The sequence below is a fragment of the Schistocerca nitens genome, chromosome 1 (genome assembly GCF_023898315.1).
Source record: "Schistocerca nitens isolate TAMUIC-IGC-003100 chromosome 1, iqSchNite1.1, whole genome shotgun sequence".
Classification (NCBI taxonomy): domain Eukaryota; kingdom Metazoa; phylum Arthropoda; class Insecta; order Orthoptera; family Acrididae; genus Schistocerca; species Schistocerca nitens.
This window is the reverse complement of record NC_064614.1, coordinates 1,109,657,722-1,109,678,850: the sequence shown is the minus strand read 5'-3', so window position 1 is coordinate 1,109,678,850 and position 21,129 is coordinate 1,109,657,722. Positions and strand designations below refer to the sequence as shown.

The window sequence follows — 21,129 nt, the reverse complement described above, 5'->3', positions numbered from 1 at the left end:
GCAATTGACTTTGTAATCCCTTGGGTATGATGATGTGCAACAGTTTCTTATTATAAATACGAAGTAATTATTAATAACGCACATGGATTTACTTGTGTCAGAGAAGAGAAACTTAATTTCATTGGTCAAGGCAGACGGGCGAAGGCTTATAATAAACTTCTGGCTAGTGATGCTAAAGCATGCAATCATTTACAATTTGAGGTAAATTAGTTTCCGAGAAAAAAGTGTCAAGAATCTCAAAGATGCTTTGGTGTATTTAGACTGGCTTGGCAATTAAATACTGTCGTCCTGTGGCCAAGCATAACTTAGAAAACTCAGACAATACATATGAACTTTTTGTATAGATTTCCAAGCAGCCAGCATTGCTATAAGAGAGTTTTGGAAAAAGGCCATTAGGTCAACCCTGTTATATTCTAGCAGAACTTACAGAGAGCAATTATGTTATAGAACTATCTTACCTTTAGAACGCAGAATTCCAATCTTTAACATTTCTTGTGATATATTATAACACAATCATAAGAACAACGAAAACATTCGATGTTCTTTTATTCTTTGATTCTGTTTTGTGCATTCATAGGAACTTTCGTGCAGCATCATTTATCGGAGCATCAGAGGGCTATTTAGCACTAGTGGAATGGCATCGGTTTTCTTTCCATAACGAGAAGAATGTTTCAGTACTATAAGAACTGAAAGTTGTTATTTTTGTGTGAAAACGAATGCAATAGAGACCTGTATCTTCGATCTACACAAAATGTTTCGTATTTACTATTTAGGACAGACAGATTTTGTTTCCACAGATGTGTTAAAAGATCTATGAGCCTGGCTCAAAGATACTACTTGTTCGGTTCACCCATTTCCGTTTACGCCGCATGGGTAGTGTGTGTGGCGGATGAGAGGTTGGAGAGAAAAATAAGTGTGCTTGGTGACAATAATTATATAGGTAAGATTTGTAAATGGAAATTTATAATATTACGATGTGTAGTTTATTTGGATGTATTAGCTAAAATACTTCATTGTGAGCGGATTATTGTTCACGTGGTTACTTCATATCATACTGCGTGCGTACCAGGATCGTCAATTAAGCTCATGTTCAATATGTGATGTGTTGCAGTATTGTATAGTAGTGAAACTCTTTAGAGTGCTGTGGAAACGTTGAAGACAAAGTGCTGCTTTAGTCGCACTGGATGTACAGTTTTGAGGGCTTCCGCGTTAAGATCATTTGTAAATTCAGTAATTTATTTGCAGATAATGGCGATTCGACCAGTGTATAGACCAACTATTGTCAAGAAGAGGACGAAACACTTCATTCGTCATCAGAGCGATCGCTACAAGAAGCTTAAGGTAATGTGGTGTGTGTGTAAACCCTTTATTATCGTTCTGAATTACAACATATACGTTCCTTTGACATTATTTGTCAAGCAAGAAGTTAAGTTAGCTTTTCCTTCAGTGTTTGTCGTATTATAACGTGATGTAATTAAAAATTAGAAAATTTTCGTTTTACATGGATTTTTAAATTTAAATGCTTACTAACGATTTAGCATATTCTTCCACCGTTAAAAGATAATCACACCTTAGGCTTACATGCGCCTAATTGTCAACTAAGCTAGAGTGCATGGTAATGCAAGAAGCTAAGCAAATAACACGTTCGGTCAATGCTAACTCGCTGTTGGTAATTAATCTCCATACACTTCTGAGAGGGTGAACTTGTGTTGTGGTCCGTTTAGTAGTCATTGCTCAATTTCTTTTTTGCAAGGCAGAGAGGGTGAACTTGTGTTGTGGTCCGTTGCTCTATTTCGTTTTTTCAAGGTTTGGCTTACCCAGATGCATTAGTACCATTGTCCATCACCATTAAGGTTTAGTTGTTGAATAATGAAATAGGCGCCAGAGCTTTAGAATAGAACCACTAAAATAGAACTTGATTGTTTCTAAAGATCTGTGATTAAATGTGTGTGTGTGTTTTAGGTGTAGTGGCGTTTATAATACTATCGTGGCTTTGATCAATATTATCATGGTTTGCTTTTTTTTAATGAGGGATTTTTGCTAGATTAATCTGTATTATACTTGTCTAGGTGGGGTGGCTTAAGTTGATGAACATGACATAATAATGACTTCTTTTGTGGAAAGTATGTTGTGTGTTTTATAGCTCTGGTGTTAGAATGTTTTCAGTGGAGTATAAAAGATCGTGTTATAGATAAATTACTTTGTAGTTGAACTGAGTGATCAGTAGGTCTATAATTAGGATCAATTCCAGTATGTTGTTTCCAAGTGTTTGGTTAAGCAGGAACTAAGAGCACAGCTGAAATTGCTTGAAATGACATAGGCAGCAAGTCATCTTAATTATCTCAGTTCTCGCAAATATTTTTCAGTTTTTTTCTTAATTTCTTTTCACGATTTATTGTTTTGGTATCACACTGCTTTAACTTTGTAGCTTAATTCAAGTTGTTAGTTCATTATTTCATGTGATTTTTCCGTGAGGTGTGTAATGTGATTTGTTTTAGGATTTTTTATTGCTCTGTGTAATTGAAGTATGTAGCTCATATCCAGGTATTGATTCCATGTTTTTTTTTATGTTTGGCTGTAGCTTGTTTCTGATATATTCCTATTGGACCTACTGTGATGCTGAAGTTCTTACAGCATGTTAATTTCTCCCCGAATGGAACCCCATTTTACCACAGAATCCCTGCTGATTTATTTGGTTATTGTTAAGAATTTTGTGATCACATTCCAATCACCATGGACATGTTTATAATTATTGGTCACTATTTTTATGTCTCATGTATTACACCTTTGTGTCCAGTACGAAATCATTGGCCAAACCTGACGGATGGAATTGTATGCTAGAATTTATCCTAAAAACAGCTGTCTGTATTCTGGAGTTAGCTCTGTCCACATAGTTACTAATGTGTACAGTCTTCTCTACATGCCCTTCAACCACTCATTGTTATTGCTCTCACGTTAAATGATAACAAAACGAATTTTTGTGGCTGGGAGCTATCAAATGAATTGAAAAATGTTCGCATAGTTATGGCAGGCTAAAATATGTTAATTTCAGAATTTATTTTCACCTTTGACAGTGAAGCATTAATCGCCTTACAGAACAATGAACTTATTTTTGCTGGTTTGCTAAAGAGATTTGGCTTTTATTGATCCTTTCTACTGAGACAGTCAATTTATTTGAAACGAAGTGTTTAATTTCACACTACTGGCTTGTTCCAACTGTTCGCTCCGTTTCGAGTGCATGTATGGCGTTATGCTATAATAAAGAACCAAACATGAGTACTGGTACTCCAAGAAAATTTACATACGGATGTGCATTTTTAGCCGAATTATGCACTTTAGTATGGTTCGTGAAATCCCGACGCTCTTGAATTATCTTTTAATGTTTTACATGTACGAACATATGGGCTTCCTGCTATATCCTTATACTCAAGATGAATTATGTGCGAGAATGTACGATGAATTTCTTAAATCACAAAGCATTTGACTGTCACTTAAAAATCAACTCTTTGAGGACAACCATTTAGAAGTATTTCAAGCCCAGAAGATGATACATTTGTGTCATTATTAAAAAATTTACTGGCACATTTGTGTGTGTATGTCTTAAAGTGCAACATGTGCAAAAAAGATCAACATTATATGTGAAGCTTGGCTTCTCTTCCAACTTATTAATCTTAGAGACCAATATTATATGTGAATGCTATGTATATTAATTTAAGCCATTAACTTTTCTTATTTGTGTATTCGTGCTACTTGGTGATCTCGCTGTTAGCTGACTACATCATGTCCTGTTGCTGTCATCAGCTGGCGAGATGATGTGAATGAGCTATGATGCTTACAAAAGCGCATCGCAATCTCAATTTCAATTCTTCGAAGAGTGACATGCGTTATTTGGTGGAATTCAAATTTATACATTCGTAATACGAAAATATGCAGCATACATGTTGCTGCACATCAAAGGGTTTTCAAAACGTGTTTTTCCCCCTGAGTTTAGTTTTCTAAAGTGCCGGGAAATTCTACGTCGGTATGTAAAACCATGAACATTCAAAGGATTGGTGACTTTTACAGTGCCGGGGAAGAGTATACTGTCACTTAACATGGAAAAGGTGTATTTTCATTCGGGAGAAACTGTATTTTTATCCAGGAAAACCCCGGGAATTTTTTTTCCGTGCCCACATATACACCCTGTGATAAATTGGTGATTTGTTGATCATTTTACTAGTCAGGGCTGTCAGGTTAAATCATATTCTTCACTAACATTGCAGTCTACAGTGACTTGAGTTGAAAGTGATTTGTTGTATCGGTAACTGTACAACTATTTTTGTTAGTAGCTAGTTTCGTAATGGAAAAAAAGATTTTCATATGATGTAGGCTGTAAATTGAAAGTAATAGTATATACAGAATAATATGGAAACAGCAGCTGAGTGGCATTATGGCTGTCCACCAACAGAAACAAACATTTACATATGGTTGATTAGCAAAGAACAGAAAAATATGAAGACTAAATGTGCAAATGGATGATTGATTGCAAAATGACGATAACCAGGTGATGATGACATATTGAACTGGATTAAGGGACACTGTCAAAATGGCAGTGGAATTAATACAAAAATTATTAGAATACATGCTTGTAAACATGTGCTACAGTGGAGACTTTTAAAGGTGGAGTTGGTTGGTGCTACAAGTTTGACGTGTCATGGACTTGGCGTTTGAACCAAAACCAAAATATCTCAGAAAATGCCACAATAATATGAAGAGAAAAATATCTTTCCATCACTTTCATTATTCAACATTGAAAGGAAACCAGCTTGGAACTAAGGCAAATAGCAAATATGGACACAACTCCTCTGGCATTTGATGTCGAGTAACATAACTGTAGCTATGAAAGGTGCTAAAACTGTAACTATAAAAACAAGTGGACATGAAAGAATGCACGACACTAGTGTCCTTTCATGTTATGCTGGCATTACTTAACTTAGTCTAGTGATAATTTTGAAATGCAAAACAATGCTGAAACCTTCTGAAATACTGCCATGTGTTTTTTCACATACATGAAAAGGGTTGGATGGATGAGACTGGTATGAAATTATGGATTAACCGAAGGAAAGATGCTTTATTGAAGAAGAGTTCTTTTGTGCCAGATTAGTTCAGTAGTTATTTGAAAAACTTTATGAAAGAGAAATTGAGACAGGGAAATAGTATTGTGGGTTATTCTTGTAGTACTTAAATCACAATTGCAACATTTAAACTGTATATGAGATAAGAATGGAACAATGTGTGAAGAGGAAGAAGAGTTCAGATGACGATTTTCAGTGGTTTTAAAGGTCAGTTTGGTTTTATAAACTCACATTTTTTTAGTCTGTCTTTGCAAGCTAATAACAAAAGTCGAAAAAATGTTGTTTTTAACTAAATTGCTTAAAAATTAATGTCTTACAGACTATAAAATACAGTAATTGGGATATTTTGGCAAGCAGGGATTGTGTGTGTAAGCCTCTTAAGTTTTCTAGATTTGTTTACTGATTTGCTGATGGCAGGTGTGCCATAGACCAACTTACAAATTATTATGCTATGTATTGCAATGGAATGTGGCTAACAAAAGTACGGACAAGAAACTGGAACCTTTTGAAATATTTTTAGAATTCTGAAAATTGGATGGAGGTAGATCAAACAACTGAGGACATCTAGTGCCTTGTCTTGCAGCTGGACTAAAAGAAGACATAGGTTAAGACCTATCTTGCAGCATCATGGAATAGTTAACATGTATTAGAGGGAAGTAGTAGAGGTAGAAATCGTAAATAGGCTAAGACTTGAATATGAGCAGGTTCTAATGGATGTGGGTTTCAGTAATGATGTAGGGATGTCTAGTCTCGTGGAAAGTGAGAAACTTTACTCACCTATGTTTTCTATGTGTGAAAACCAGTGATAAGTGGCATTTAGTGCTGTACTAAGAATTAAATGGGCCGAAGTTATGTATTGTCTCCCCCACCCCCCAAAAAAAAATTCTTTGTTGTTACTCTGATATGTAGTGCAGCCATATGTTTAGCTTAGGTTGGGAGGTAAGAATTTGATTGTGAAGCCAACACATTTGAATGTAGAAGTACTGGTTCTGGTCATGAGTGCCTATATCTGGGCGCAAGGTGGGAACTGAACGCCACCACTATTAGTGTTCGGGGAAGGAAAAAATTACAGTGAAACCCCATTTTTACAAATCTCTGGGGACCCAAATATTTTTTTCGTAAATGAGGGTTTTGCCTGAGTACATGGGAAAAGAGTTGCAGAAAATAAAGATTTGAGCATATTATTTAATTACAAAATTACCACTATCCTGAGCCACGAAACAAGTGTGCAGCCGTATACAATTACTATACTGTTCACAGAACATATCCTTTGGTAGGACTCAAAAAATCGTGTTGTTGTCCTCCCAGTACATTGTAGTTAAAGAAGTTGTTGCTCCAGCTGGTTAGTAAAAATGAGAAATGATTCATCCACATTAAAAGAGGAAAAAAATTCCTGACACACTCCTCACATTGGCAGCAAAACTTGATGCAGTGCCCTCCTTTTTTTGTTTCACTGTCTTCCTAATTGTCACTGCCAGCTCCTACCTGTGTTCCTTCAAAAGCATTTCACATAAATCAATCTCTAGTATGGAAGTCAGGGCATCATCACCAAAACTTTGTCCTTGAATGTTAAATTTTCAGAAACATCAGTTTCGCTGCTCCATTCTTCTATTGGAATGTCTTCAACAGCAAGTGATATACTGCAGCCACTCTTTGGAAACGGGTTAATATTGTTGTTACAGAATTACAGGCAGCAACAAACATGCATATTTTCCTCATCATTGAATGTATGCATACAATTGTTCTTCCTCTTTGGATGCATAGGAATCATTAGCTCCATCATGTAAGAACTCTTCCTTAGTTTTGATTATGCCACACCTGTAGACAGTTCGAAATCATATTTCTTCGCCATGTCGGAAGTATTTGTGTTAAGATTGTCATAGACATCATGGGTGATAATTATCTTTCAATGTCTACAGGCCGTAACTCTGCAAAAAGTAAACTTCAGTAAACAGATAACTGTGCTTTTCACACTTTGTAATTCATACATTCTGTGATTGCGATTTCAAATAACCTGATCGAAGGCACATGGAATCTCATTTCCGATTCTTTTGATGCACCTGCCAGTACTGCTACAAGGGAGGTAGAGTTATTGACTACGATCTGTGTGTCAACCACCTGAATAGATTACCATTTACTGATTCACAAGACAAAAAATTATAGCTTGTTTGAATTAAAAAGTAGACATCAGAAACCCACTCAAACATGTTAGGAATTACATAAAAACTGGATTTCAGTGTGCAACATGTTTAATGTTTATTCTTTAAAAGTGGGCTTTCTTAAAGCAAAGTTTGTTAAAACCAGGGGAAAACATCATTCTTATGGGAGTTTTACTGGGGCCGTCAGAAAATATTCATTACAAGCAAGATTTCTTTGTAAGTGGGTTCATTAATGTGGGGTTTTACGGTATTTAAAAATTGGCATTACACATTATTTTTTTTCAGGGTCAGAATTGTAACTTTTTTGTGGCTGCTTAAAAGTCGCCATTTGACTTTCGCAATATCAAAAATACTTAATAACCCCAGTTACAAAATATCGTAGGGCACTGTTAGTCCGAGCTATCGGCATTGGTCATGTGTGGTGAGGTGTGCTCGCTTGTAGGGATGAGTGAAAGAATTGCGTATGTTTCTCTTTCTTTAAGTTATGGATACGGCTACAAAGATAAACAGCATGCAGTATTGTGCAGTGGGCTATAATATGACAGGTATTAAATTTTTACAGGTGTATGAGTTGATTTGCTGCGGAATAAGTGAAGTGCCACATTTGTGGTGAAGGTATAAAGTTAACCAAAGTTGCAGTGTCTCAGACCACAAATGAATGTGTGTGACATTGTCACCATGAAATTTTTTGCAGTTTATTTGGAGGTTTTTTCTTTGTTTTAGTCAGCAGTATAGTATGTGTGTTTAGTTTCTGTACAATTTTTTTCAGATTCATTTGTGTGTTTGTATTGTTGTGTCCTTCCGCCTCCGGTGTTGGGGCCTAGAATATATCCACGGCCTTTCCTTGCCAGTCATTCAGCGGTGACTTAATAGGAGTCTTTTTATTGGGTAAAGTTTTTTACTGTGGTCTTATGACTGTTCTTTGGATCTTATCACTTTTGTGATGCTTTCCCCTCACATTTTTTGGCTTTTTAAAGTCTGGTTCCCTTTTTGGGTTTGACCTCCACTTTCCAAATTTAACCAAAGTGTAGGCTGTTTGGGGAAGGGTGCCTTACTGTGGTGCATTACCTCTCCATGTGCACTGTTATCTTTGGAACCTATTAATCAAGGGGAGCTACCTTTGGTAGCCAGTCTGTGTGGGGAGGGGAGGGGGGGAGTGTGTCATGTACACTTAGTGTAGTTGCCCTCTGGCCATGCATGGATTGCACTGCCAATGTCTGAGCTATGATCTCACTGTCTCAGCCAAGGAGTAAGTGCCTGTCCACTTTGGCGTACCAGGACTCTGGGCAATAGCTACTGTGCCAGGTGGCCTTTGCCTTGGCAGGCTGGAGCCCATGGGGAGTGTCCAATCGGAATGAGCAGCATGGGGCAGATGATCTGCAATGAAGCAGTTCAAACGTAATGTCAGGAACAGAGATTTTATTGCAGAAGTTTACAGTCCTATGGCATTTCAGTCATTGACCATGCCTCACGGAGGAATGGAAATGGACAGCCATGCAAGTTGGGATCGCGATACATGAACTGACATGTGACGGACAGTGTGAATTCACCTTGACGTGTCGGTGATATGACGTGACAGTACCATAACAGCAAGTGTGTGTTTGACTGCTGGTGGCTCTTTGGCTTCAACAAAGCCATTGTTTTTTGTTGGGAATGTCGAAGATCGGTTTGGGGAAGTTGCAGCAATAAAGATGATGAGAAATGGATCTTCACTGATAAAACATCACACGCCAACCAATCACAGGCATATCAGGCCTGCGTGAAGTTACCAGTCATCATTTCTCCTCGTAACAAGCTCAGTAGAATTCAAGGTGTTACCTTCCATTGGGACCTAACGCTACAAACTGCTGAAGAGCTGTGTACTAATTTGTAGTGGCGTGGAGTCGATTTTGTTCGCCACATCCAGAAGGGACCCAAGGATAATAGTGGACACTGGAGCTTTTATCATAGCGTCTGACGGCAATATTGTCTGAGAAGGTTGTCATGGTTTACAGGTGTGATGACGGGCCTTACTTTCCTCCTCCAATGAGATGCTTTAGGTGCCAAAGATTCGGGCATGTCCTCTTGCTGTTCTGATGAGGCTATATGTAGGGCATGTGGACAGGTGTCCCATGGGGGCAGCCCTTATGACCAACACCGTCAGTGTCAACTATCCGGAACTGCACCCTCCTCGTTTACCGCAATGCTCAGTGTTCAGGAGGGAGAAGAAAATTCAAGAGTATAAAATGCTTGTCTTACCAAGATGCAAGGGAAAAGATTGAATGACTTCATCCGACTAATACTGCCTCAAATTTTGCAACTATCTTGTCACAGTCCACATCTCGCATAAGGTCTTGCACGACACCTCCTGGCCCTGGTCGTATTCCAGGTCCTGACCCACATTTGGGGAGGGGAACATCAGCTCCCTCATTCCTACACTGATAGCACCCATGGTTCACACACCATCAGTGTGGCAAGAGGTGCCTAGTCCTCTTCTGGCCTCGGGGATGAGGACACCTGTCGAGGTGGCCCCTTCTCAAAACAAAGACCAGCAGCCACAGGCTGCGGGCCGAAGAAGGGTATGGTCCTCTTGTCTCCTGGAAGTTAAAATGGGGACATCTTTGCAGATATTGAAGTCTCATAGGGAGAAGCTAATTACTGAGGCTTCAGATGTCCCACTGCCCAGCCGTGCAGCAGTTGAGCCTATGCAGGTGGACAGTGGATCATACAATCAGGTGGACCACGATCTGGTAGCGAAGTAATCGCACCCAACTTTTCTGTTTGCCACTTTATCAGACCAGACTCCAATGCTCCTTCTATGGAGCTGTAGTAGCTGCCATCGTCATTAGACCGAACTCAGCCATTTAATGGCTATTTATTGATAATTGGCATAGCACTTCAGGAAACGTGTTACAGCAACACACCTCCCTGCTCTGAAAAACTTCCAACCCTACTGTACCAATCATGTTAATGTTGAGAGAATGTGGTGGTGTTTATACCCCATATGCTCTGATATTTTCATTGAGCGGGTGCACTACACTCGAGGCCGTGGCTGTTACTGTTTACCTGTCAATTCGAATGACAATACGTAATGTTTATCCACCCCTAGATAGACCTTCCAATTATCATGAGCTCTTTAAGTGGCACAGCTCCTTGCGCCCTTCCTCTTATTGGGGTACTTATATAAATGCACATAACCCTCTTTGGGGCGGTGACACTGTCTTGCAGAGACAGAGTACTAGAACACCACCTGTCAGAATTGGACGTCTTGTCTACTCAACACTGGAGCTGCAACACATTTCAGTGTGGCTCACATAACGTTTTCAGCTGTTGATCTCACAGTTTGCAGTCCAAGTATCTTATCGCTGATTCAGTGATGCTTCCATGTCTATCTTTGTGACAGCGATCATTTTTCTTGTAATTTTCTCCCTCTTCACTCGCAGACATCTAGAACATGCTTCATATTGGTCCCTTTTGGAATCTGATTTGCAGGCTCTCTCCTCTGCAGCCACGTTTGCAGCCAGTTGTGTGGAAAATATCAACAAATTGGTACAGGACACTGATTCTATTACTCATACCGCAGCAGCAGCAACACTGTCCTACTCTTCCAGCTCATACCGACAACTGCTGGTGCCAGGGAGGTCTGAAGATACAGCCAAAGCTATCAGGGAATGCCACAGGGCACTTAGGCGATGCCACATCCAACTGTCCCAAGTATGGACTAAACTCCGCTGCATTTGCAGCCATCCATGGCAGCTCCATGCATCCTTGTCAATGGTAACATCTGCACTGATCCCATGATACTTGCCAAATGTTGTGTGTCACACCTCACTGAAGTGTCTATTGCAATAATTAACATCTTCGTTTCCTGACCTGGAAACACCTTGAGTGCCGCGCGCTATCTTTCCACACACACAGCTCTCTGTCATATAATTCCCATTTAGTGAATGGGAGCTTCGCAGTGCTTTGGCAGTGTCGCAATACAGCCCTTGGAGCCAACAAAATCTACAGGCAAATGCTCAAACATCTTTGTGCCGACAGCAAGAAACATATCCTCGGGTTTTTAATTGCATTTGGCTGGAGCGAGTATTTCCCTCTCCTTTTAACTAACTACTAGCCAATCCAATCTCTCAAAGGGGCTGTGTAAGCTATTTGAAAGAGTGGTCAACTGCTGTCTTTGTTTGTGCCTTGAAGCTCATGGTTGCCACAAGTTCTGGATATCAGGGAATTTCAAATGTGTCAGTGAAATGTCGAGAAAATTTGAAAAAAAAAATAGTGCAAAAATCTTGTCTTTGTCTCAGTAGATTTGTTTGTTTATGAAGTCGTGCATTGTCACTGGCTGGGTGCCGCTTCCCTACTTCATTCTTACTGCTTCTCTCCTTCCTACCCTCAGCTTGCAATCAGTGCTGCCGCTACTTCTTGCCGCTAGCCTAACAGCTGTTGAGAGGAAGAGGGGCGTGAGGAGTGGTTTGTTTGGCTCTGATTCTGAGAGACTGTTGATGCTGCTGCCAAAGATGAGTTGTCTGAGAGATTGTGTACGTGTTCTCATTTTCTGACAAAGGCTATCACCGAAAATTTAGTTGTGAGAGTGTGGGTGTCTTCTCTACATGCCTGTCTGCAGCTCTGCAATAATCTTTTTAGTGAGTTGCTACCTCTGCTCATTAGTACAGATTCTCAGGCTATTTGGACAAGTTATCTGTGGCATGAATTAATCACTGTGGTCTCATTTCATCAACATGGTGTCTTTAACATGTGAATAGCTGGCCACACAAGTGGACTCCCGTAATGGGCCAAAACTGCAGGCCATTTCTGCCGATCTGAAGCCCATTGTTTCCCTCTAATATGCAAACCCTGCCTGTTGGATATAGTCTCACTGATCTACCTACAGGCCAGATCTGTTTGCATGGACAGTTTATTTATTCTAGTACATTTTGGCTCCTCGAAAGTGGTTTATATGTTAGAAAGTATGAACGATAAGAAGAAGAAAATTGTGGCAGTCGCTGCCGGTTTGTATGCTATGTATTCATATATTTCTTGAAAGAAAAATTACGCAATACCTGTAAAATAACGGACATAACAAAATGGCTAACAATTAACAATAATCAATATAGCAGAACCAACATTTTACTGGCGGTCACCCATATTGTTGGTTTACACAACTCTTCCCCTGCCTTATATAGTTCTTTCAAGACACCTACATTTTTCTGGGGCTATTTCTGAAATCAGTGAAGGTATTTTAAATCTGTCTTGCGACTCCAACAAAATATGTATTTTTGTCACCAAGTGTGTGTTGTTTTATTACAATAAAATAAGTGATCTCAAAATTTATCAGGGAAAAACGCTAAAACTTGTTTGGAAATGAGGGAAATATCAGGGGATTTCATTTGGGGAAACTTGTGGCAACCCTGAAGCCAGAAGGCATATATCACAATTTCAAAACGGCTTTCAGGCTCTCTGATCCACCTCAGATCACCTGGTTTGTTTGGAACCCACAGTGCACAATGCTTTTGGCATCACCAATGTCTGCTTCCCATCCTGTCTACATTGCGTGAGACGTCTTTCTAGGGCAGTTTACCCAGTTTTATCCAGAAATTTCTCTCCAATTTTTTTCAGGTCCAGGTAGGTTCGATTCTCAGCAACAGGAAACTGGAGTCCCTCAGGGGTTGCTTGTGAGCGTAATGCTTTTTATCACCATAAGTGGTAGCGTAAATGCAGTGGGGCCCCACAATCTATCCGTCACTGTATGTGAATAATCTTTGCCTGTACAATGCCTCTGCATCACTGTGCACTGCTAAGTGCCAACTTCAGGGGGCTGTCAGGAGTGTCAGCCCTGAGTCATGACTATCAATTTTCTTCTGTAAAATCATGAGTTACGCATTTTTGTCAACTCTGGACTGTACACCTGCACGCAGAAATTTATCTTGGTGACAAGTTACATGAAGTCATTGAAAGTGTCCAATTCTTAAGTATTTTATTTGACTTCAAGCTAACTTTGCTGCCGCCCATCTGCACGTGCTTATACAGTTTGAGCACTGAAGTCTCCCCCCCCCTTTCTTTTTTTATTTGTTTTTTTTTCCATCTCCCTCATGATAAGCAGGGACTGATGATGGAATAGTTTAATCCCTTAAACACATAATCTTGTAGTATCTTTTTCTGTATTTATGTATGCTATGGATTGAAAATTTCTCTTGCTAAATTTTTGCATTGTTTGTTTTGATGTGTCTTTAATATTAGAAATGTCATATTTTGTGTATCTCTGCCCAAAGCCACCTAAATCACATTGTTCCATTAGTTTCAGGTTATTTTTACGATGAAATATATATTGTATTATTTGTCAGTTTAATGTGGATGACATGGTCGCCACATTGTATAAGGATGTAATGGCAGTGTCCACCATCTTGATGTTATGGGTCAAAGCTTGAGGGGTGTATTGGTAGTTACAACTTAAATGTGGAAAGTTTTAATATTGTTGGCTGGTGGATGGGGCTAAATGTGAAAAAGAAAGAAATATTAAACATACCACTGTGAAAACATGAGTTTACTGTTTCTCTCTCAAAAGTTTGCAGTTCAATCTGCTAAGGTGATTGTGGCAGGCTCCCCTCTTCCCGTGAAATCTTAGTTGTGATTACTATCTGATCTGTAGCATAGTCCAAGGTCTAGTCTAGGTCTAAGGCTGATAATTTGGTTAATGGTTGGTTGGGCCTAAAAGTGTGTCAAATAAAAGTTGTTGTACCAGCTTGAGTTGTAGCCTGCCTAATTTTTACATTTTTGCCATAAATACAATTTGCCGCTTTTAATATACTGCATCATAAAACCTAAAACTGCAAGATAAATTCAGGAAATGTGTAATAGGTGGTCCCAAGTCTCCAGAGAGTATTTTGAAGCATATTATATACAAGTATCAAAAATAAACTTCGAAAATTTCAAAAGGGTCTGCTACATAACGTTTAGCTGGTAAGTCTAGAATTGGGCCAGAAGCATAGTTTCATGTTTCATGCAAGAATATTGTCAGTGCATGCTGTGAGGTGTGTTGGGAATAAAAGGTGTCAGCTGTTTGTGTTATCCAGCCATTGAGAGAGCAGCTGGCAGATGACATGTTTTGAAGTAATACATTTGGAACAAAGTGTGAAAGATTGTTGTAAACTAAGATTATAAATTTAATTGGTCTTTGAGTCACAGCTGTTTAAACTGTGGTAGCATCGCAAACCAACAACCCGTGATACATTTAAAAAAGCAGTGAAATATTTCTCTATTTGTTGCTATGCAATCAATCTGTGCAGCACACCGAGCAAGCGAATCAATGTTTTTTAATTAAATCATGGGAGAAGGTAGGTGGATCAATGTTATTGAACCTGTGTCTCATATTATTAATAAATGTTGATCCACCTATCTTCTCTCATGATTTAATTAGAAAACATCAATTAGTTAATGTGCTTGCGCATATCAATTGCATAGTCATTTCAAAACTTAATTTGATACATTTTTGTTTGTCGCCAATGAAACTGAGGCATGCACCAATATGTGAGGTCAGTGTGGAAACTAAATCACTTAAATCGGTCCACAGAAAAGCAGCAAATAAGACAGTGGTTTCAAAATTCTGCACTAGAAATACATTGCCTCTCTTCTTGCCTCTCATTGGTCGTGTAAAGGAATCACCCCATTGCCTACACGAAGTGACGTGTTGCCAACCTATGTACAGTAGGTAAGCACTGCTGCTGTCCCTGATCTAAACTTTTAGCCCTTTTGCCCAGTCCACTTTTCTTAGCTACTTATTGGGTTGAGAATTCACACTAAGTGCATAGATGTAGGAAAGTAATCTGTTGTACATTCTCATCGCTGAAAGTTGTGAAATGTAGCACATTTTTTTTCTCATCAAGTTTCAGAAATGTGAGCTTTTTTATCTATGAAATTGGTTATTGTGTACATTTAGTTCAAAGCATCCCTACTTTTACATGGTGTTGAATGCAAGGGCATGTGTTCAGTGTACTTTTCATACTTTTTTCAGAGATCATGGCGTAAACCAAAGGGAATTGACAACAGAGTGCGCCGTAGGTTTAAGGGCCAATACCTTATGCCATCCATTGGTTATGGTAGCAGTCGTAAGACAAAGCATATGCTACCAACAGGCTTCCGCAAAGTTTTGGTACATAATGTCAGGGTGAGTTATAAACAGCATATTCATTCATAATTTAAGTGGAAACTGGTTCTATGTAATGGAAGTTCTGATTGCTTTCACTTTGTTTTTGAAACATGTAAACTACTGGTAGCTTTGTTTTGGCTGTTCCATGTGTGTAATTCGGCATGCAAAATGTTCAACATGCCATTTATATGAAAGTGAAGTTTGTTAGAAGTAAGCTGAATATTTTTGTAGGTTTTTGATACATAAAAACTTTTTATGTAGCTGAATTTGTATTTAAATGCCAGTATAAACTCGATCATGTTATCGTGAAAATGGCAGTGTTTACTAAACACCAGTGAAGTTTAAAGAAGTAAAAACTGGAGCTATGTTGATTGCTGATTGTTTATGACTGGCAAAAATGGTGGTAACCATAAATACATAAAATAATTGAGCCAGTAGAACAATGACAAAGAACTACAAATTTTCATTTTCTTTTGAGTTGTCAGTATGCTTGTAGGTGAGGTGTGTAGTTTTGTGGTTGATGCTACAAATTTTCATTCTCAATAAGCGTAAAAACAAGCAATGGTGTAAAAGCGTATTGTAACCAGCATTTTGTAAAAATTATTTGTCGGGGGAAATCTAGAGGAAGTTTGGATGGAAACAGTAATTAAGACACTTCCTCTAAAGAAAAATAAGGTTAAATAATGGTTGTACCTTGAGTAGTAGTACTTGGAGAATAGACAGGAATGGAGGAAAGTATATGAAAGCCCGAAAAGCAACTATGTGAAAGAATGTAAGATTTGTGAAAGCTGTAAAGTTTAGAGGATGGAAGCAGACTTTAAAATTGCAGAAAAAAAGGAAGAAAACTAATTGGGTTAACTTGTATAGGTCAAATTTAGCTGTCTCGAGAGTCATGGATTGAACTTTATATAATAAAAACATGCAATTCTGAGAGTTGCTCACAAACCTAGTGGGGGAGAGTGTGCCCACCTGTGACTATTGTGGGACTGGGAGAGAGAAATTTTGAACTAAGTTTTGTCTGTAGGCAGTACCTTTTGTGACAGGAAGCCTCTGAAATGATAGTATGATCTATAACAGTCAAGTTGGTACAATCATACCAAGAGTGTTAAATTTGTAATCTGGCTGAAATGGAGTTGAAATAAAACCACTATGAAGAACCAGTTGTACAGAAATGTATTCTTTTTCACCTACCCTAAAAAATGAAAACAGATGGTGGTTTCAACTCCGTAATACAGGTTAAGCTATTTTGTTGCATAGAAAAGTTGTACAATGAGCATAAGGGTGTACTTGTGATTTTAAGGTTTTGCTTATTGTGTGACTGTTTTGGTGAGAAAATCAAAGTTTTTCACTACTGCATTGATTGCTGTATTTTATGCTATTTTGTAACTACACAGTTTTGTCAGTAGTTTTGTCCAAATTGACTGACTTTGGGAGCTTCTTGCCTATATATTATAACCTAGGTTAACTTGGGAAAAAATGGTGTACACCATTATTTGGTCTATGTGTAAAAATGACATTTCAAGTGTCAATGAGTACCTGCTTGACATACTCTTGTACAAATTTGAATAAAATTCGATGGCTGTTATTGACATAGTGAGACACTATCAGTTTGAGTTTTATCTTTAGAGCTCTCAGATATTACTTTGACTTATCAGACTAACGGATTATAAGTTCAAACAGTTCAGGTTTAAATTAAAAAAAATTCTTTTTCTGGAAAAAAGCTGCAGGAAGATATTGTGATTGAGGCAAAGGGTGCTCCAATAATTTTGATCATAAAGCCTTTGGTTTTCTTGCCGTAAGTGATAGATGCTCCACTCATTTGGAACTTGGTACTGATAAATAGGAGTATATTCTTGTCAGGCCTAGCAAAGAATTAATCCTTTTCTTTAAGGTGTTTTGTTCTGAATGTACAATATGAAATGAGACACAATAAGGTGTGACATACTCAAACTTGATGGAAATGTCTCTGAGAAGCTGGACATAAATGTTTGCCATGACAGTAGTCAAATAGAAATATATATGGAGAGCACATGTAGGTGTGAGTCTAACATCAGCTTCACCATACAGCTACACTCTCTGAAATTTGACAATCCGTTGAGGTTAGGGCAAATCATGTCATTCACAGTAACTGAGAAAAAATTATAGATATTATCCTCAAATGAGTTTTGTACTTTACTACTTAATGAAAAATAAGAGTATAAAACAATTTGGTAACATCAGAAGAAAAATGTTGTACAAATATTATTCAGTCATATTAATTTTTCTTGTCATTTTATGTATCTTTTAAGAAATTGTATTGCTGGTAAGACTTTGTTGGACTGTATTATTTTGGTGTAATAGATATATACTTTTTCTCTTAATAGGAACTGGAAGTCTTGATGATGCAGAACCGCAAATTTTGTGCTGAAATTGCACACGCGGTTTCTTCAAAGAAACGTAAAGCTATTGTGGAGCGGGCACAGCAGCTATCCATCAGAGTGACCAATGCTAATGCCCGCTTACGCAGTGAAGAAAATGAATAATGTGACTTATCATTGTAATAAAAATAAAATTCTCAAATATTTTATAACTTGTTCAGATACATTGTCTTGAATGTTACCTCCCACTCACCTTTAGTTTTGTTTACACAGTATTATGTCTTTTCATATCTGTAATCTGTTAAGAAAAGTGTCTAAACTTCACCAGATTTCTTCCACCAGATTACTTGTGAAAGAGGATCGATTAACTTCTTTGCTGGTATTAGAGGGCACATAGAGCCACAAGAATTGTATTTTACTTTATAACTGCAAATGGTACACCTGCAAATTTCTTAGATGGGTCATACTTTTGAAAAGATCGAATCATTACAAATCTGTAGTAACATAAATACTGAAAGTATCTCTAGATATTTTTGTTAAAAGACTGGGATTTGTAACGTCTCCCTAAAACAGTATAGACATCTGAACAGTACACTTGAAAAGCAAATAGACCATGATTTCAAAGATCTAAGGTTGTAAGAAATCCACTTCTTCGGTTGCATTATATTAGCGCCCCAAGTTAATACATTTGGCTAGTTTTGGCACCAAAAATTGTCACTCGTATGCCACCACCAATATGATTATCTCTATAGTCTGATTTTAATGACTCAACTTATTTCATATTATATACCTTAAACTGCAGTTTCTCCAGCCTCTGTGTCACATGTGAACTTTATGCTGTTGCCAAATGTCTTAAGTGTCAGTGAAGTTGTGGCGTTACAGTAGTGCAGTGTTTGTGTAAAGCACAGACTCACATGGAGTCTATTTTTTGACACAGACCATTAAGCTGCCGCCAAATGTAACAGTCATAAATATCTTCTCCTTGTGGTAGTCTACTCCCTTTAAGTAGTTGAGTACAGTAAAGCACTGTGCTCTTTTTGGGATGACTTGCTTTACATTTTAGTTCCTAATATGTATAGCAATCTTAGGTAAGATGTAATGTTATCCCTGGTGTTTATAAAGGCCCTTATTTTCCTCATACATAAAAATTATGGTGAACTGTTCCTTTCCTTTTAATTGAAAATGGAGAAAAGCTTTCTCCAAGGTGTCATTTGTAATTTCAGAAATGTGATTTTGACTGTGTGGATATGTTGACTAGATGTCATGAAACCAATACTGTTATATTCAACCACAATTATTGCTGATAAAATGTCAGTGAAGTACAAGGAAATGATTTTTTTAAATACTTTGTGTGGAGTATGTTTTTATATATTACTCTTGCATTATTGTCAAATTTATGATGTACTGTAGTATTGTTCTGGATTTTCTAAACTATTTCGTTCACTGTAGTCATGGTTGAACAACCCGAGTTATGTAATCGCTTAATCTCAGCAGTTTATTTTGGAAAGTTTGTGTAGTAAATTGCACTGTGGTGTAATTCGTCATGCAATATTCCCATATTTTGAAATAAAATATCCCAGTGACTGCTGCTAGCTACCTGTTTGCTGTGTATTAAAAATAATAAGTATACACATTGAAAAAAGTTTTGCATCACCCCGGTTCCCAGAGCTCCTGAAGATAGATGTTGACTGTGGGTATTGTATCAAAGACAGTCCCTTTGACGGTTCAGAGATGTCACTAAACCTGCCCAAAGATTTAAGCAACCATGCATGAGCAGCATCTATTAGACCGGGGGGAGGGGGGTGACAGACTGATAATCCTGCCGTGCTCCAAGTGGCGATAGCGACCCAAGGTCGTATTACGGGAAGTTCCTATATGAGGAGCTGCACGCCAGTGATAATAAGTCTCGATTTGACTTCCTTTGCATCACTTGCCTGAAATTCAGGTGGGATTTTCTTCTAATTTGTTTTCAAAGTACCAGTTGTGGCCACCTTTTTATTCAGCAGCTTCTGTGCTAGTCTTTGACTGGTGTTCTAGTTACTAGTCGCAACATTTTTATTTGTGATCTCAGTGGAAGTTATCAGCCTTTCGACATGCTCATGTTTATTTGGTTTTAGGTATGGCCCAGCTATCTGCCACAGTGCAATTTTAAATTTAGGGTATGTCATTGTATCACTAACAAATCGACAATGGTCTCTAAAGACCTGCAGCACTCCATCAAGTGTAACAAATTTGCTGACATTGTGGCCAACAGTTATTTACGAATTTGTTGGTAAGGCTCAGGGAAAGGTACCAATTTATCTGTAGATTTTTGTTCTGTTTTTGTTTCTATATTGTCAAACCTACTTGCTCTAAAATGAAAATGGAAACGTTTGAAACTGAAAAATTATCGGAAGATAGCCCTACCATTGCCACTGGATGCTGACAGTACACTGCAGTTTGCACGATTCCCTGTATTTAAGCTGACTAAAAACAGTGCACCAAAACGAACTCGAGTTTCTTCCATTGTAGGGTATTTACAAACTCGATCTTGAGAATAGTTGATATCGCTACGTTTTCTTTCATCCATGGTTTTGGAGCAGGTAATATGGACCAAAACAAGACAAAAATGGCCAGCAAATATACGCTCTAAAATACGTACCTTAAGAGTGATAATCACTTCAATAGAAGAGATCTGTTGCACAGTAGTGAAGAGGAGCAAATGCTCACAGCTCTTAAAGTATGCATTTTAGAACCCATGTTTACTAGACTTTTTTTCTTGTTTTGATCCACACATTACCCCTGAAAGTTGCCTTCTGCAATTTTAGCAACAACTCAATTCCATGGACAAATTTTTTATAGCATCAAAATTATGTACACAATTTTTGACAACTCAGTAGGTAAGATCTTGCTTTAGAATTCACTGAATAATTCCGGTATATGTTTTTTGGCTTGTTTTGACTTAAGTTAGCTTCTGTTTGCAGAAAGGGTTCAGGTTCATTACAGTTTGTTGTGTAGTACTATCTGTTTTCGTTGAATTTTCGTAATAATATTAGTGAACATTGTTTGAGTCTTCCCAAACCTCACTACTTTCCAAAGAACCAAGTTATGTAGCACATGATCTACAACACACGTGAGTATCAGCCACTGAACCTCCAAATTCACATCTCAAAATCTAAGTGTTTGAGTAGACTCTAATGATCTTCCTGCATATCTTGTTAAGCAGAAATATCCTTCAACCATTATAAACGTTTAATTCAGTACAAGTGCTTAAAGATGCTATGATAACCTAGTGGTCACTATTTGTGTGTTTGGTTTCACTGAATCGAAAAATTTGTGACTGCTAGTTGCAATCAGACCGATTTACTTTCCATTACATATTGGCTAATGCACTAACTGCG

At 38.0% G+C, this 21,129-nt stretch overlaps 1 protein-coding gene across 1 annotated transcript; it reads left to right on the top strand.

Annotated features, from left to right (window-relative positions):
- Positions 1 to 786: 786 nt before the first annotated feature.
- LOC126198972 (60S ribosomal protein L32) lies at positions 787 to 17,961 on the top strand. The gene is made up of 4 exons (XM_049935636.1): positions 787 to 940; positions 1,246 to 1,341; positions 15,258 to 15,410; positions 17,756 to 17,961. Exons 2-4 carry the CDS (start codon positions 1,249 to 1,251, stop codon positions 17,912 to 17,914), a joined length of 405 nt encoding a protein of 134 aa, XP_049791593.1. The 5' UTR covers positions 787 to 940; positions 1,246 to 1,248; the 3' UTR covers positions 17,915 to 17,961.
- The last annotated feature ends 3,168 nt before the right edge of the window (positions 17,962 to 21,129 follow it).

Coding starts and splice junctions, on each gene's coding strand:
- LOC126198972 (XM_049935636.1), top strand. CDS start 1,249: ATGGCGATTCGACCAGTGTATAGACCAACTATTGTCAAGAAGAGGACG. Junction 1,342..15,257: donor ATCGCTACAAGAAGCTTAAG/GTAATGTGGTGT, acceptor TACTTTTTTCAG/AGATCATGGCGTAAACCAAA. Junction 15,411..17,755: donor TTTTGGTACATAATGTCAGG/GTGAGTTATAAA, acceptor TTCTCTTAATAG/GAACTGGAAGTCTTGATGAT.